Here is a 16,586-nt window from a genome sequence, read left to right as displayed (position 1 = left end):
ACCATTCGAGAGGGATTTTCCGAAATTTTCTCGCTATTTTTTTTCCGAGCACCGAGAACTTTTTTTATCAGTTTCAGACTAGGATTAAAAAGGCGATGCAATGAGACCAATTCCGAAAATTGTAATGGCCGACGAAACTTTTAACGTCTAGAAGAAAAAATAACAAGAATTTCAAATCACATAAGACGACAACCTCTGAAATATACACCACACCAAGGGAGATCTAAGTTCAAGTGACGTACTAAACGATCAACCAAAATAGCGAAGTCTTCAAATTAAAAAGGTAAAAGAACATCTGCTCGATACATAATATTATAATATTTGATTTCAAATTTGGTTACAGTTGTAAATATTTAGAAGAAAAAAATGACCAATTATTATGAATATGAACATCCAATCATTAATAAATATTTAGCTTCTTCAAATGGATTTGAAAACGAAAATAGTAATCGTAGTCTACACGAAGATCAATTAGAAACTAACATTAATAATAAAAACAGTAATAATATCAATCAGAATTCAGATAGTAATATCGAGAATATTGATATCAATAATGCAAACAATAATGATGATGACATTATAGACAATGTTCATTTAAGAAAGAATGAGCCGGGTAGAAAATTTCCAACTTTAGAGTCATGGTACAGGGCGGTAAATGATTATGAATTTCAAGCACGATGTCCAATTATTTTAAAGAACTCTCACAAGAATAAACATTTCACCTTTGCTTGTCATCTGAAAAGTTGCCCTTTTAAAATTTTGGTAAGCTACAGCGGCGTAAATAATGACGCATTTGATAACTCTAATGAAACAAATGCCAATATTACGAAAGAAGATGTTGACTTCATAGATAGGGTTGATCATACCAATTCTTCTATAAATACACCTACTTCTTCTAATATTCTGAACAATAACGATGACGTTACTACAGATGGTAACCATCCAAATGATAAATTTACTGATGAGAATCCACATGGAGCCCTACTTACTTTAAACGATAATAACTCACCAGAGAGGGTTGACAACCAAAATACTGTTAAAGGTCACACTACTGATAAGCATAATGGTAATTCTGATTCCATCACAACCAATAATGATGATACTATTGGAAACAGCTTAAAAAAAGATGCATCTGAAAATAATGATGAAACTTCTACTAAACATTATGCTGACATTCCTGATGTAGATGATTCAGTGACTGCTGCTTTTGCTGCCGCAGTAGTTGCTGCAGTGGATGGTAACAATTCAAATGGCATCAATCATGACAATAATTCTTCAACTGATATAAATTCTCCCCCTAATAACAATAACAATAATAATAATACACACAATATAGATGGTTCTAGAGCTGTACCTGTGTCTGCAGAAGCTAAAAAAAATAGCATCAGAGATAGCAACCTAACTGATAACTTAGTTACATTTGATCATAGAGATACTCATATGGGGCCATTTGTAGTGACAAAAATTGAACCATACCATTCCCATCCATTGGAGTCAAACCTTAGCTTAGCAAAATTCGTACTGACCAAAATACCAAGAATTTTACAAAATGATTTGAATTTCGATGAAACTTTAGAGGATCTTTGTAGTCTTAATAATGAAGCAACAATTTTAAAATTCAGAGTATCACAATATGTTGAAAACTCAGGTATTTTAGATATTCTAAGACAACGTTATGGTTTAACTATTCATGATTTAGATAAGAAATTGATTTCATCAATTTCCAGAAAGGTAACAACTTACAAGGCCAGATTTGTACTGAAAAAGAAGAAAAGTGGAGAGTATGGCAAAAATCCACAAAAGCGTAATAGTAATATAGAAATACCAATGGTTAATAGCTCAGCTAATAAATCATCTTTAACTACACACCCAAATCTACATATTCAAAATTCCACTCCAGCTTCTATTGCTGCTACATTACATAACGGCAAATCAAAATTTCCAAATACGTCTCCATCATCAGCATCAACAATATCAAGTAATTCTCGGGCAACATCATCTGTTACTGATAATAATGTTGGATTAAAAGCAATTAACATTAACGACAACAGTAATGAGCTTTCAGATGATTCAAAGCCCTTAAAATCAGAATACCCATTAGAAATACCAGGTTCACATGATACTAGTTTTGATAAAAGTCATTCCCGCTACCATAGTAACCGTACCACTGATACTAATAGCATCGAGCATACTCATAAACAACGTAATAACCAACAAGAACAGTTGCAACAAAATCGTAATAAATTGTTGAAGTCAGCCATTCAGAACATTAATGCTCAAAAAGAATTAGATACAGATGCAACTCAGTTGCAGGCTACTGCTCAAGCTGCTATGAATGATGTTTCAAATATGAAGCAAACAATTGCAAATTATATTGTGCAACAAAATAGCAATAGGCACTCACTAGATGAATATATGGCTGGTAATAATAATAATGGAAGCCATAATGAAAATCATGATCATAATATTTCCCGCAATGCAGAAAGTATTGATAATCAATCTCAACCCCCTTTTAAAAAAATGCGTATAGATTCAAATGAATCATATACTTCATCCATTGAACAATTAACAACCCATCAGAGCTTCAGTGGCCATGATAATGATAATGATAACAATAATAATGATAATAGCAACGATAATGGCAATGATAAACATCTAAATATTCATAATAATAGCAATAGTATTAACAAAATAGAGCAGAAGAATGATCTGCTAAAACTTAACATCAATTCATTGATACCAGATGATAATGTCCTAGAATCTCTTGATGATGTCACAGGTGATAGATTACCAAATAATATTGCAGAACAGCTAAAACTTTTATCATCTCATTATAAAGATGTAGAAATAAACCAACATAATAATAGTTTATCTAGCTTGGGAACAACGGCAAATTCGCACCAATTGCCAATTACTTCTAATAGAGGTAAATCAGATGCAATGAATGAAAATGATGACCATGACATGGAGCAAGAAATTATGGATTTAAGAGGTGTTCCGGTTCATAATGATGAGAGCCACGTTTCTGGACTGGACCTGTCACACCATATGGATTCTCCAGAAAATGGTGATAATATAGATGTCGATATTAATGATGAAGCTGATGTTCACTCAGATGAAAATATTCAACCTGAATTAAGAAATGAATAAATCCATAAAACTAAATAAATTATTTAATGTTATATCAGACTTTTCCTTTATAAATTTAACATGTCAAAATCTACAATATTTCTTCAGTATATCTACCTTTTCAATTAACAATATCTAAGGTTAAATATAGCACGGCCTTTTAAAATAGATGGATCATAACATTTTTTTATTCTACTCGTATCTCAGAGCTTTTTATTAATACGCGCTAACTTTTATTTGCGAATCTCGGTTACTTCAAATTTAATAATTTAACTTGTCATGCTAAATAATAACAACCTTAAAAAACTTTAAATATTCGAATTAACGATTAGCTGTTAAAAATATAATATTATATACAATATCTATCAAGAATGAACCATATAAAACTAGTTGGTACTCGATTACCAATATCTGCAAATAATTATATATTTATACGCAGTCTAGCTGACCGTACACACTACAGGAGATACTCAACAGATAAAAGTTTGCAAAAGCAGGAACCAAAAATAGCAACATGTGCCGAAAGCAAAGGGGAAACTAATATAAATACAGTCGAATTTAAAAAGAAAGAAGATAGATTTACCCCCTGGTATTTAAAATTAGGAAATTTAGGTGATGACGGTAAACTTGAGGTGGCGAGAAATAGGGTGGATAATGTGAATACAAGAAATATCATTAAATATCCAAAAGATTCCCCAAATTCTTTGGTAGAAATTTGTAAATATTTGGATGAGAAGTTGGAATTATCCAATATATTAATATTTGACATGCAAAGTCAAATTGGGGGTTATAATAATCCAAATATTGATACTTATACCAGATATATGATCATCTGTAGTGGTAAATCAAACAAGCACTGTCATGAAGTGTCCGAACTGATTCGAAGATTTATAAAGAATAATTTTAGCATTTCACCATATATTGAGGGTATGGTGAATGCTACTCAGGTAAGGAGAGATATTAGGAGGTTAAATAGAAATCCAAGATTAAGTAAGAGAAGTTCTTTAAGCTCTCAATTAAATAACAAAAATGAAGATTGGATTTTGATCGATAGTAAAGTAGATGGAATATTTATTAATGTATTAACAAAAGAGAGGAGAGAGATAATGAATCTTGAAGAGCTATACGCACCGGAGAATGAAAAATTTAAGTATCTGCCCGATAATAATGAGGATCCAGGTTTATTATCAAATTCCTTGGATTCAAATTTGACTGGGCTAGCTAAAATTGCATTCCAAAATCGACGTTATTCAACCATTTCTATTAATAAAGATAAGGCAATTTCTCAGTCGTTATTTGAACAGCAACTTAGGAAGCTTTTATTCAGTGGGAAGACTACTACCGCTAAACTTCTTATCCATAATCAAACTTATTTATCAAAAAAATCAATTCTAGAAATTTTCTTACAAATCGTATATTCCATGAAAAGTGATAAGCTTGCATCCAATATCGCACTACTACAGATATTTGATAGTATATGTGGTAATGAAGCTAGCCAATTTGAAAATGAAAGACTGATTTTTGTAAAGGTTTTGAGCTTGATACAGGGTGGTCTTTTAGGTATAAATTTTTTTATCAAGAATTATATTGAATGGAAAGTACTACATTTTAAAGACTTCAAAATTACTGATTCACTATTTACTGATTATTTAAAAGTTTTTAACATGTGCATACAATCAATAAAATCCACTCCCAGTATTGAAAAAAGTAATATCCGTTCTGAATTGGAGAAAATTAATAACGTAACTATGAACTTAATCCAAAATTATAATATTGGATTAAGTCGTGAGTCTTCCTTACTTATTATAAATAATATGTATATTGATCAAGATATCAAATTAGCAACTGTTCATTCTATGGTTGATTTACTCGTTCAAGATATCACCGAAAATAGTACTGTGTTAACACCTTTAGACAGGGAATCTCAATTAAAAGAGATATTTAATATACTCTTTGCCATCAAATCATGGAACAGAATATTTTATTTGTGGAACCACTTATCACCTAAAAATGTTGGAGACCTTGATAGAAGAGATTGGAGTTGGTTTATCCAAAAAATAGTTGACACAAATGATCCAAATATTATTCAGAAATTTGCCATTGAAGATATGCTATGGCTAGTCCGTTTTAAAACTAATGGTACCATATCTGCTGACAGAATTTTAGTAGAACAAATTGAAAAATTGTATTCTAAGTTAGATTCCGATAAAGTAAATGATTATTCATTTATTAAAAAGTACATATTATCAGTCTAATGCTATATGAGGGTTTTCTAATATACAATATTATTGTAACTATAAATCACTTAATTGTTTTGTCAAATATGATGCAAATAATGTTACTATTCTATCATTATCTATGGATCTCAATTTATTCAACTTAACAAACTGCCTTTTCATCCTTTGCAGCATTGGTAAACTAATGCTGTTTGTATATGGTAGATCTACGAAAGCACATCTCTCATCGTTAATATCACTAACCTCACTAACAATTATTCGACCACCAAATGTCGTTTCTCCAATAGACTTTTTCATTTTTATATAATCAGTAATAATTTTAATAACCTTTGAAGTTTGAGAATCTAGTAACTGAATGTAATTTGAATTTGATGCAGGCTTAAGTATAGATACTGCATTTGATTTTTGAAAAGATTTAATTAACGGATCTCTGCCATCAGAAGATTTACCATTGTTGAATACTGCTCTTGTTATATCTTCAAAAAAATCACCGATAGAATCTTGAGTGGCCATTATGGGAAATAATGGAGAATCCCAGCGATTGTTACCGTTAGGCTCCTCATATCTTTGAATTAATTGGTTTAATAGTTCAGTATCCCAAGGTAGTTTCGATTTTTTATTCCAATCGTTAATAGTATCTAAGGGACACATAACGTGTATTAAACAAAAAGTTGTTGACACATTTTTAACTTCACAATGCAGTTGATAACGAAATCCTTTAATGTAATTTAAAGAATCAATAATCACAATATTATTACGCGATAAATCCCTCTTTACTACAGACATAATTTCGGAACGTAATTTTCTTTCTGACGTAGAAGTGATATAATCTTCATGGTTAATACCTAACGTTTCATCATTATGGTAAATGATTTTATAGTTTTTATCTTTTATTGATGCTGTTTTTTCGATATGCTCATTTAGTAAGCCGATTAACTCTTGGGCTTTAGTACTTTTACCACTACTTGGAAATCCTGTAAATAAAATCAGTGGCATTTATTTAATCTATATGCTATCTTTCTTTTGATTATTCTTCACTTCTGAGTTGTCTAATCTTCTGTATTAACATTTTTTACTTTTACTTAAAAATCAGTTTGTTTTTTTTTCTTTTTTTTTTTTCATAATTACTTTCATTTAAAATAGCGACGCATATTTTGAAGACCGGCATCGAATATTATTATAGCCAAATTAATGCTACATATATTTAATGTTTAGCATAAAATTTTTGGAAAGCTCTTCTTTTTACAACTAAATCCCAGATGTCGAAAGTTTTCCTTCCAAGATATGTTTTTCCAATACACAACATAAATATTCCAAGCTTTCAAGGACACCAAAATAAGGCTATTAATAGAATAATTCAACTTTTACCACAACTTAATCTCATTCTAGAATTAAGGGATATTAGAGCCCCATTAACAACACATAATGTTATATTTGATAAACTGATTAACGAATCCAAGAGAAGCGATCTTATAGATAGAGTAGTTGTATATACTCGCCAAGACTCAGGAAGTGTTAATAATAGTATGAGAAAAAAGATAGATCAGCTCCACAAAGTAGAAGGTAACATTCTTCAAAACATTGAATTTATTGATGCACGCAGTTCTAAGGATGCAAGATTAATTCAAAATTTGATTAGAAACTTCCAAAATAAATATGAAGATAAACTACAGCGGCCGCTACCACTTGGCTATAAAGTGCTAATAGCGGGTCCACCAAATGTGGGAAAGTCTACTCTAATCAATTCATTAAGGAGAGTAAGTAACAGCCTAAGGTCTCAAAAAAAGGTAGCTAAAACAGGAGGTCAAGCTGGAGTGACACGAAATACGAGTGAATTAATTCGAATCTTGCCAAATGCTTACGTGGTAGATACACCTGGTGTTGGTTTTCCAGTACTACCCCATCATAGGGCATTACCATTAGCACTGTGTGGATCTTTAAAGGATGGGGTTGTAGATCCATTTATACTTACGGATTATTTGTTATACCTGATCAATCTCCATCCACTTGGTTCTCATGAACGTTATCCCGGTCAATTCAAAGATCCAACGAACGATATTTATACTGTCCTCGAAAGACTTGTAAAACAAGGACAGGGAACGAATATCAATGATGCTTGTAACAGATGGCTCAATAAATGGAAGCATAATAAAACTAGCGACCCAAAATATAGTGGTTTATTTTATGATCCCGAATTATTATTGCCAACGTCAAATTTCTCTTATGATAAATATATAATTGATGAACTAAAGAATCTGGAAGGTTTTAAGCTCAATTGGGAAAGAAATTCTGGGAAAAGAGCAAAGTATTTTAATATGGTTAATGATTTATTCTAAGAGTTATTATATTACATGCTTATGTAACATTTGTAAATATATATAAAATATTTGGTGTTTTCTATACTAAGTTTCAAAAAATATATCTAAAGCATTAGTATCTATTAATTTTTATTATAAATATCTAACGTTTCTATTGAAAAGTTAGCTTGGAAATATTTTTATGATGTTTTAAAATACAAAAAAGACTAAAGTTGGAATATCAATAATCCCATTCAATATCCCCCCCCCTCCCCAGCAATTTAATTATGATTATTAGATTGTGTAAACCTCAATATCTTTTGGTATATTGGAAAACTTAAGCCTATTTTGGAGTAGCATATTTTTTGGCACAACTATACATGGTAATTTTTTTCTGAATGCCCTGACATTTACCAATTCTATGATTCGAATTGATCGTATTTTTTCATGTATTTGATTTTTACATTTCTTTCGAATATTTTTCAGTTGTAGGGCCTCTTTGGATGTATTTTTTTCTTCATTCTGTCTGAAGAAAAGTATATTAAATTTCATGTGACCACAAGTTTTACATTCGTTTTTTATTCTGATAGGGTTGAAGTTCGTACAGCATTTAATGTTCCACATGGCCGATGTCAAGGTAGAGATGTCTAGCCCTAAATTCCACCAGGTCATATTCTCAATGTTTCTGATGTTTAGTAATTCACAGGTTTTTGGGACAGTTAATTCATTTAGATCTAAATATCGAATATTATGTAAGTATAGAGATTTTAAAGATCTCCAATGTTCGTACGAGCTCTTCGTATAGTATGATAATTTTTCTATTTTCTCAATTATTAGAGTATTCACTCTATTTCTAATGGTGTGATTAATAGGGTTGATTTTGCCATCTCCATTAGCTAGAATTTCAACATACTTCTCACCTTGAATGTTGATATTTGTCAGTCTTAACATTCTATTCAGATATTCACCCACTAGTTCAATATTTGTATCAGAAATGTCGTAAAAAGAATCACGAAGCTTTTTTTTATGAAAATTTTCTAGGATTTTTTGCTTGTTCACTCTTGTATCCTCATGCTTAGTCTCATTTGAACATTCGTCGATATCTGGATCATAAAATTTGAGCTCACTGATAATATTTAATTTATTCCTACGATGTAGATATTCTAATAATTTTTTCATCGTTGACATTTCGAAAAGTTCCATGTTAAGCCTAACATTAAAATCATTTATATCGCCCAACATAATATCTTTTCTATTTCCAATACTATTCGATACTATCAACTTACGATATTCTCCCAGCCCATACCATACTTGTAGCATTCCTGTTTTATCAAAATAGCCGATTTTTCCTTTATTCTCTAGAATAATACAATCAAGTTGTCCTATAATTTCAGAATCATATGAGTAGTTAAGTCTTAAGCAATCCAAAATGATGGCATCATATTTTAGCCATGGTGAATAATTTATCCAAGTGTCAATAAGATTTGGAGTATGTTCAAATACATGCAAATAATCTGCGAATAGTCTATATAGTTCTGCCCTGTATGTTTTCTGTCTCTTTTGGTTATGTTTTACATTTAAGTCGAGATTTTCTTCCTTTAAAGCATCTGTTCTAGGTAAATCAATATTAAAAAATTTATAGTCTAGGCAACTATATATGAGCTTTCGAACTGAAAATGGTAATGCTAAGAACCTATTAACATCCATTAGCCATGTCAACTTGTTTTATTTTTCTGTATTTAAAGTTTTAACCTGTAGTGACATATTACTTTTATTTACGCGTCTATTTTGATATTCGCATTTTTCATGCTTAATCAAAATTTGCTTACTTTTTTAATGTGATATAGATCTTTCACTAGCAAGTGGTATATTTACAAATACAAAAGAAAACAACTACAGAACTGTATAAAAAATTCACAAATGACCATACAAAGTGTAAAATTATCTATAAAAAATTGGGAACATGGTTTTATTGAAACTAATAAAAGGCCACCTAAAAAGGAAGATCTTAAAAAATATCCAGAAATTAAGCGCTTATACAAAAAATATGCCCTCTTAAAACGTGAGCAATCAAATATCGACTCAACAATTAAACAACTAAATACTCATAAATCACCCGAGAAGAGGCAAGTTGTATCAATCTCCAAGACACCCATAACTAAAGAGGTCCGATCCGCTTTTGAATTGGGGCCAACTCCTCAAATATACGGGAAATCTGTAAGCATATTTGAGATGAATATATCCCCAATGCAAAACTCATTAGCTAATCCTAGCATAGATAAGGATATTCCATCACTTCCTCCAATTAAAAGAAAGTTAACTTTCGAAATGACACCAAATTCTTCTCCCCAAAAAGAAGATATAATTGATACAAAACCTACGATACAACATCAAAGGCCGAAGAGTATGCCATTTTCACCATTGAAACTGGAGGAGAATAATATTCAGCTATTAATACGTAAAACTCCCTTAAAACCTTCAGACTTATCTAACCGTTTACTTAACAGTAAGATTTCCAATATCTCAGAAAGTCCATCACCTCTGATTAAGAGACCTATAGCAAGATCTATATACGAATTAGATAGAGAAACTAAATCTATTGCAAATGAGTTTAATGAATTAAAAAAGAACTCACTTGATGAAGATTTTATTACTTCAAACAAGGTTAGAGACATCTTTACGGAAGAAAAAAATGATGTTAATATCCACAATACTGACAACGATGAAATTAATGAAGAAGACGAGAACACAACGGTACAACAAAAAAATAAAACACAAAAGACAAAAGGTAGGCGTCTGATACGTAGGCTTGAATTCCCAGAAAATTCAGAAGCAGCCGCTAAAGTACCTAAAGATCTTCATAGGGAATTGTATAAAATTAAGAAAAAAAGAGTTAAGGAATTTTTAGGCAAAGAACATAAACAAGCTTCAAACGGAATGGAAACAGAGACTGAATCTGAGGATAGTACTGAGGAGGATATAGAAGAAGATATAGTGGAGCAGAAGATTACTACTAAAAAGAAGAGGCCCAAAAAGTATAATTTAGTTAGTAATAATTTTAGAAGATTAAAATTAAGGAAAAAAGCCAACTTTAGAAACCGTGGACGTCGCTAAATTATATAGATTTTATAAATATACTTCTTATAGATTGTTTCAGTTCCAATATTTGATAACTTTGTACTGTATGTTTGTATTTTCACACATTATTACGTTAAAATTTCAGAAATCGTTAGCAAACGCTTGTCAATTTGTATTAAATCCAAAAAAAATATTATTACGTCAATATATATGATACATTTATTTGTATAGAGAAGAATAAAATGCAGTAATTATAGAAATTCTTCCTATAAACCATAGCTCTATCTACAATAAGAGTGTTAATTACAAAAATTAGTTAGTTAATAATTGCAGCATACCTTCAATTTTTTGGGCTTCCTTGGCCTTATGGATTTCGGTTCTAACCTTGTTCTTTAAGGTGACAATCATTTCCTGTAGTACTGGTGAGTTTTCTAATGTTTTCCCATATAATTCTAACACAACTGCAATCCAATCCGCTACAATAGGGGCCGATCTGACATCTTCTATACCCTTAATACACCAATTTAATAGTGGTTGTAATGAACTTTCATCTCTATCATATAGTGCGGCACGAGTTTTTCCTCTTTTACGCAATTCTTGCAATATAGTTAAGGTCAATTCTTTAGCCATACCAGGAGAGAATGCTACGTCCAAGGCTTCGCTCCATTTAAACTGATTGATTTTTTTTTCAAATGCTCGTATACGACGTTGGCTTTTTAATTTGTCATCATGAATAATATGCTCTTGATCACCCTTATACTCAGAACCACGCATCATTCTTAAGTAAGTATTACTCTTAGTAGCTTTAGGTGTAGAGTTTTTATCAGCTTCGTTTTCATTTTTCTTTAATTTTGTTCTAATAGCTAAAATACCAGATGATAAACCTGCAACAAGATGTCTGTTACCGTTCTGGGCATCACTAGGAGATAGAGCACAGCTTAATACTGCACTAGAAAATTTCCAGCCAAATTTTACACGGAAATTATCTAATGGATCAAATACTTTAACATGTCCGTCTAAGGATGAAGCAATTAAAGCATTTTGCATAGGTGAGTTTAAGTTGTCAACATAATCTAAGCATGTAACGGTTTTATTAAAATTACCACGTTCATATAATTTTTTATTACTCGTTAAATCCCAAACTTTGAAATTGGAACCCCCACAAGATACCAGCTGAGTTGGAGAAATGGCTATAACATCCTCAACTGGTTGCTCGTGTTTCATAGAATATATTGGGGATGAATTATTTGCTCTTGAATCATATAATCTAATAAAGCCATCATAAGAACCAGTTACAACTAACTGTGGGGCTGAGGGTATGAAACAAGCAGTACGCACATAATCTGAAGCTCCTGTAAACTCGCTTATAGGTTCATATGCATGCGAAATATCCCACAATCTAGTCACTCTATCATCACTTGAAGTTAAAAGGGTAGTTGTATCATGTGCATGAAATTTAGTTACATGAGTTGGATGTGAAGATGCATTGATTGATAATAATAAAGTCCTTGGATTATAGCTATCATAAACTGATACCAAACCTGTAGCATCACCAGCAACTAATAGCTTACCATCATTTCTAAAAGATGCTGAATAAACGACATCCTTAAATCTAGAAAAAGTTTTCACTACTTGTCTGGTTCTCGAAGAAAATATTTGAACTCTTGTAGAAGAGGTAACTGCAAAATCATAAGGATGTTGTGGGTTAAAGGCTAAGTGAGTAACGGAATTATGTTCCTTAACTAGTTGGGCCGAAGAATATTGGCGCCAATAACGCTGCTCAGGTGTAGTTTGCTGAGGTAATATTGGAGCCTTAGATGTGACAATTCTTGGTCTTGAAGATGACATTATCTTTCAACTTGTGATACCTTACTTGAGTAAAAAAGATTGTCAAATTGAATAATCTGCGGAGTGTACCAAACTTCTATGAAAATAAATCAAATATATACTACTTAGTATTATTGATTTTCCAACAGAGTAGTTGTTACACTTTCTTTATTCTCTTAAATTTTGCAGCGTTTGTTATTAATTGGGAACTTAAAGAATTTACGATGAGATGAGATGAATTTTTATTTTTTTCAAATTTCTTTTTGAAATTTTTTAGCAGCCTAAGTTTGCCCGAATTAGGTAAGATACTTCATTTGGTAATATTATATCAAAGACAGAAGAATAGCTTTATAATATCATAAAACTAACTAATGACTACATAAATGTAACATTAAAATTTACCAGAAACTTTTTGTCAAAAAAGCTAAAAGAATTATGAGAAAATTGAAGAATAACTTTTCAGATCCTTGCCATTGTAGACAACATGCTATTAACGTATATTAATTGCTATCTAAAGTCGATATATAGGTGTAGCGGTGTATAATACATCACATTTTATTTTATTTCATGAACTAACTTAATCTTTTGTTTTGTTTCTAGTTTTATGAAAAATAACTTTAAATAAGGAGCATTCCATTTTAGGTCACGTGATTTCTAGTTATTAGCCTTATTTTCATTTTTCTGGTCATGATATCTGGTAAATTTACTATTGAAATGCTCCATGTATTGGAAAATGTAGATAATTAATAAATAAAATTAGCATCAAGAAGTAAAGACTCTTAGAAAATCGAAGTATATCAGGTGTATCTAGTAACCAATCTTATAAATCGTACTTAAACTAAGAAACTGGAAATTATGAGTCCATCTAAACAAGAAACTGATACTGTCGATACTTTAAATTCTGCTAGATCAAGAACTAGATCGCCATCTCGAATTGATTATTCTATTGATACCGAAGGTATGGTCCTTCCAAAAGATAATGAAGATGATGAAGAGTATAGGGAAGAGGAGGATGATCAATTATTGTCCAAGAAAAGAAAGCAAGATGAAGATGGTGATGATAATGACGCCGAATATGACGCTGATGATGTTTCAACAACGAGGAGAAAAAAGCGCAATACTGATGGTAAGGTACGTAGCAATTCAGTATCTGATAATGACAGGTCCAGGTCAGCCTCAGTTTCCGTGCCAGCAGTGGAGAAAAGAGGTAAAAGTGTAGTACCAATTGATAAAAATGGTGAACCTTATATCCTTGAGAATGAGGAGTATGTCCTTCCTATAGACGAAGAAGGTGAGGAAAAAATTACAAAGGATGGTGACCTTCTAGGCGGTAGAAAATTTATGGTGCGTACATTTACTGTTTTAGGCCATGGTTCTACAAAATTTATGCTTGGTACTGAACCAGCAAGGGCAGTTGGTTTTAGAGATTCATACTTATTCTTCCAAACTCATCCAAATCTTTATAAATTTGTTATTACTCAAGAGGAAAAGAATGATTTGATAAATAGAGGTGCATTGCCATATTCATATAGAGGTAGGCAAATTGCGCTTGTAACTGCAAGAAGTGTGTTTAGAGAATTTGGTGCAAAAATTATTATTAATGGTAAAAATATCACAGATGATTATTATGCTAAACGATTACGCCAAGAAGGTAATGTAGTAGAAGGAACATTTGCTCGTGAACCTCCTAAAAAACCTTCTCATCCCCATATGAAGTATTCGCAAGCAGATGTTTTAAATGCTGCTAGTAATCCTGCTAGGAATACTGTTGAATTTTTTGATAGAAGGCATCACCATGGGGGAAGTACTCTAACTAGCGCAAACATGACACAAGCTACCGGCAAGACACTAAACTCAACGAACTGGTTATATCAAAATGCAGCAGCCTCAAGTAGGTTTAATAGTGATATGTATTATGATAGAGTACGCATATTATTAATAGAACAACAAGGTATGAGAGATCCATACACAAATACAGTTCACTTACCACAATCCACTCAACCAACAAGGGTTATTGATTGGTCTAAAATTGAAGATACAAAATTAGAAAAAGATGAACGATTTTCTATTATTAACGAGATTAGAATTCAAGACTCAGACTTGACTAGAAGTTTTACAGGTCTTTCGGATATACCGAAAGAGGTCTACGAAGGTTTAGTATCAGATGATATCAAAAAAGCTATTGAGGAACAAATTGATTTTGAAAATGGCAAAATATGATTGATTTGAATCTAATATCGCTCTCAAAAAGAGTCATTGGCTTCAATTCCACAAACTTCCATATATTCGTATGTATTATTGTGGAATAGAGTACTACTGTAATAATATATAAAAAGTATTTAATTCCTCACTCAGGAACTTACCATAAATCAAGGTTTTTTAACCTCTGGTATAAATGAGTCTCTATCCTAATATTATTTTTATTTAAAAATTAGATTATCTATTCTCTCCTCCCAAGCATCATTAACCAAATCCTTGACCATTTGATATTCTTGCTGATGATTTAGCCATTTTCTTGTTATATGTTTCCTTTCGGCAAGTTTTATATTACTATAGTATTTTTTTTTAGGAGACATTGTATTTAAGCTCTCATTGACAAATTCAATGAAAAATAGATCCGTTGTAAATCTTAGTCTTTTCTTAAGAGCGCTCTTTTTATAAGAAAAGACATTTTGAACCCTGCTTGTTTTTATTGTTTGAAGGAATCGTTCTCTAATTGTTAGACCCCTTTTAATATCATTTTTCTTCAGCGTGCTTTCCTTTTTCCTATTCTGTTGTCTTTGCTTATTCCATAAGTTAAAGCCTGCTTCATCGTAATGAATTTCTCCGAAAATATGTTTCTGAAATTCTGAATCAACTTTTTTATCGAATTTAATCTTTTTATTTTTTACTATTTTATTTAATTCCTTCTTCCAACTTGCGATTTTTCTAATACAAACTTTTTGTTGTTTTTTAAACGCCTTAATATATAACTGCTCTCTGTATATCAAATAATTTGCATCATTATAATTTCTCATTTTATATCGTCTAATCCGAACAGGACAATATTCACCTAATATTCTTACATACCATCTTTCATTTCTTAAACTTGTTATGATTGTAAAATCTTTGGGTTTCATGATCTTGCTATAAGTAAGCTGCTTACATTTTAAATCTTGGTATAGTTCTCTTAAAAACATCTCCTTTGGTTTCGAATTTAAAACGTCATTCAATATATCTATATCATTTATGGGTTCTGGAGGTAAATAATTAAGTTCCCCAATAAATTTTGAAATAGCAGTTTGGGGAGAATCTGAATTGTGTAGATCTTTCCCATTTTTCTTTTTGGTATTTATATTGTCCAGGTTCCAAAAAGAATTTGGAAGCTCGGTTAATTTTTTAATGGAATACGGTATACTATGATTCTCCACAAATTTTCCATAAATGTTTTTTTCAATTTCTTCAATATCCAATACCTCTTCTATATCTTTTTTAGCTTCTTCATATCTCTTAATTGGTTTTTGTGAAGGTTGATGCAAATTATTTTTACCCTCTCGAGTGATCTTAGAATTATTTCCGTTACTATTTCCTAAAATTTTTGGATTTTCAATACCTATTCCATATAAATTTTGTCTTTTAGCTTTCTTACTTTTTCTGCATGGTTCTTCTTCTTTATTATCAAAACCATTATCTGTTATAATCAATTTAATTTTATTTGTTGAGTAAGTAACATTAAATGGTTTACTTTTTTTTTGTTTCCTGGTATCAATTTTATCCTTTATCCAAATATACTTTATATCGCAAGTTGCCTTTTTATTAATTGCATCTTTTTCATACTTTAAAGTATGAAAAGGGTGTTTTGTAGTTAGAAAGATCTGAAACTTCTCTTTAAAGTAATTTCGGTGAGGTCCTCTTATTGACATTTCAATATTTAATTAATTTCTTATTAATTTCGTAATAGTATCTTTATATAAAAGAAGTGACACAAAATATTTGCTGAAATAAGTTCCGGACGAATAAAATTGAATAAGATGTTAAT

The 16,586-nt window shown here is 31.1% G+C and overlaps 9 protein-coding genes across 9 annotated transcripts; 5 read left to right on the top strand and 4 right to left on the bottom strand.

Moving 5' to 3' along the window:
- Positions 1-366: 366 nt before the first annotated feature.
- Positions 367-3,150, top strand: ABF1 (DNA-binding protein ABF1; the record flags this gene model as incomplete). The annotated part of the gene is made up of 1 exon (XM_004182259.1): positions 367-3,150. The coding sequence occupies one exon, from the start codon at positions 367-369 to the stop codon at positions 3,148-3,150; it is 2,784 nt and encodes a 927-aa protein (XP_004182307.1).
- Positions 3,151-3,500: 350 nt separating this feature from the next.
- Positions 3,501-5,384, top strand: ATP25 (Atp25p; the record flags this gene model as incomplete). Its single annotated transcript, XM_004182258.1, has 1 exon — positions 3,501-5,384. One exon carries the CDS (start codon positions 3,501-3,503, stop codon positions 5,382-5,384), a length of 1,884 nt encoding a protein of 627 aa, XP_004182306.1.
- Positions 5,385-5,423: 39 nt separating this feature from the next.
- KTI12 (Kti12p) lies at positions 5,424-6,362 on the bottom strand (the record flags this gene model as incomplete). The annotated part of the gene is made up of 1 exon (XM_004182257.1): positions 5,424-6,362. One exon carries the CDS (start codon positions 6,360-6,362, stop codon positions 5,424-5,426), a length of 939 nt encoding a protein of 312 aa, XP_004182305.1.
- A 263-nt stretch (positions 6,363-6,625) lies between these two features.
- On the top strand, positions 6,626-7,702 carry MTG1 (putative GTPase MTG1; the record flags this gene model as incomplete). The annotated part of the gene is made up of 1 exon (XM_004182256.1): positions 6,626-7,702. One exon carries the CDS (start codon positions 6,626-6,628, stop codon positions 7,700-7,702), a length of 1,077 nt encoding a protein of 358 aa, XP_004182304.1.
- Positions 7,703-7,957: 255 nt separating this feature from the next.
- On the bottom strand, positions 7,958-9,370 carry CTF13 (Ctf13p; the record flags this gene model as incomplete). Its single annotated transcript, XM_004182255.1, has 1 exon — positions 7,958-9,370. One exon carries the CDS (start codon positions 9,368-9,370, stop codon positions 7,958-7,960), a length of 1,413 nt encoding a protein of 470 aa, XP_004182303.1.
- Positions 9,371-9,583: 213 nt separating this feature from the next.
- Positions 9,584-10,777, top strand: SLD2 (Sld2p; the record flags this gene model as incomplete). The annotated part of the gene is made up of 1 exon (XM_004182254.1): positions 9,584-10,777. The coding sequence occupies one exon, from the start codon at positions 9,584-9,586 to the stop codon at positions 10,775-10,777; it is 1,194 nt and encodes a 397-aa protein (XP_004182302.1).
- Positions 10,778-11,053: 276 nt separating this feature from the next.
- Positions 11,054-12,589, bottom strand: UTP15 (snoRNA-binding rRNA-processing protein UTP15; the record flags this gene model as incomplete). Its single annotated transcript, XM_004182253.1, has 1 exon — positions 11,054-12,589. The coding sequence occupies one exon, from the start codon at positions 12,587-12,589 to the stop codon at positions 11,054-11,056; it is 1,536 nt and encodes a 511-aa protein (XP_004182301.1).
- An 834-nt stretch (positions 12,590-13,423) lies between these two features.
- NPL6 (Npl6p) lies at positions 13,424-14,788 on the top strand (the record flags this gene model as incomplete). Its single annotated transcript, XM_004182252.1, has 1 exon — positions 13,424-14,788. The coding sequence occupies one exon, from the start codon at positions 13,424-13,426 to the stop codon at positions 14,786-14,788; it is 1,365 nt and encodes a 454-aa protein (XP_004182300.1).
- Positions 14,789-14,988: 200 nt separating this feature from the next.
- On the bottom strand, positions 14,989-16,470 carry TBLA0I01200 (uncharacterized protein; the record flags this gene model as incomplete). The annotated part of the gene is made up of 1 exon (XM_004182251.1): positions 14,989-16,470. One exon carries the CDS (start codon positions 16,468-16,470, stop codon positions 14,989-14,991), a length of 1,482 nt encoding a protein of 493 aa, XP_004182299.1.
- Positions 16,471-16,586: the final 116 nt, after the last annotated feature.

This window comes from Henningerozyma blattae, chromosome 9 (genome assembly GCF_000315915.1).
Source record: "Henningerozyma blattae CBS 6284 chromosome 9, complete genome".
Classification (NCBI taxonomy): Eukaryota; Fungi; Ascomycota; class Saccharomycetes; order Saccharomycetales; family Saccharomycetaceae; genus Henningerozyma; species Henningerozyma blattae.
Note: the sequence above shows the minus strand (reverse complement) of the source record. Positions and strands in the feature narration are given on the sequence as shown.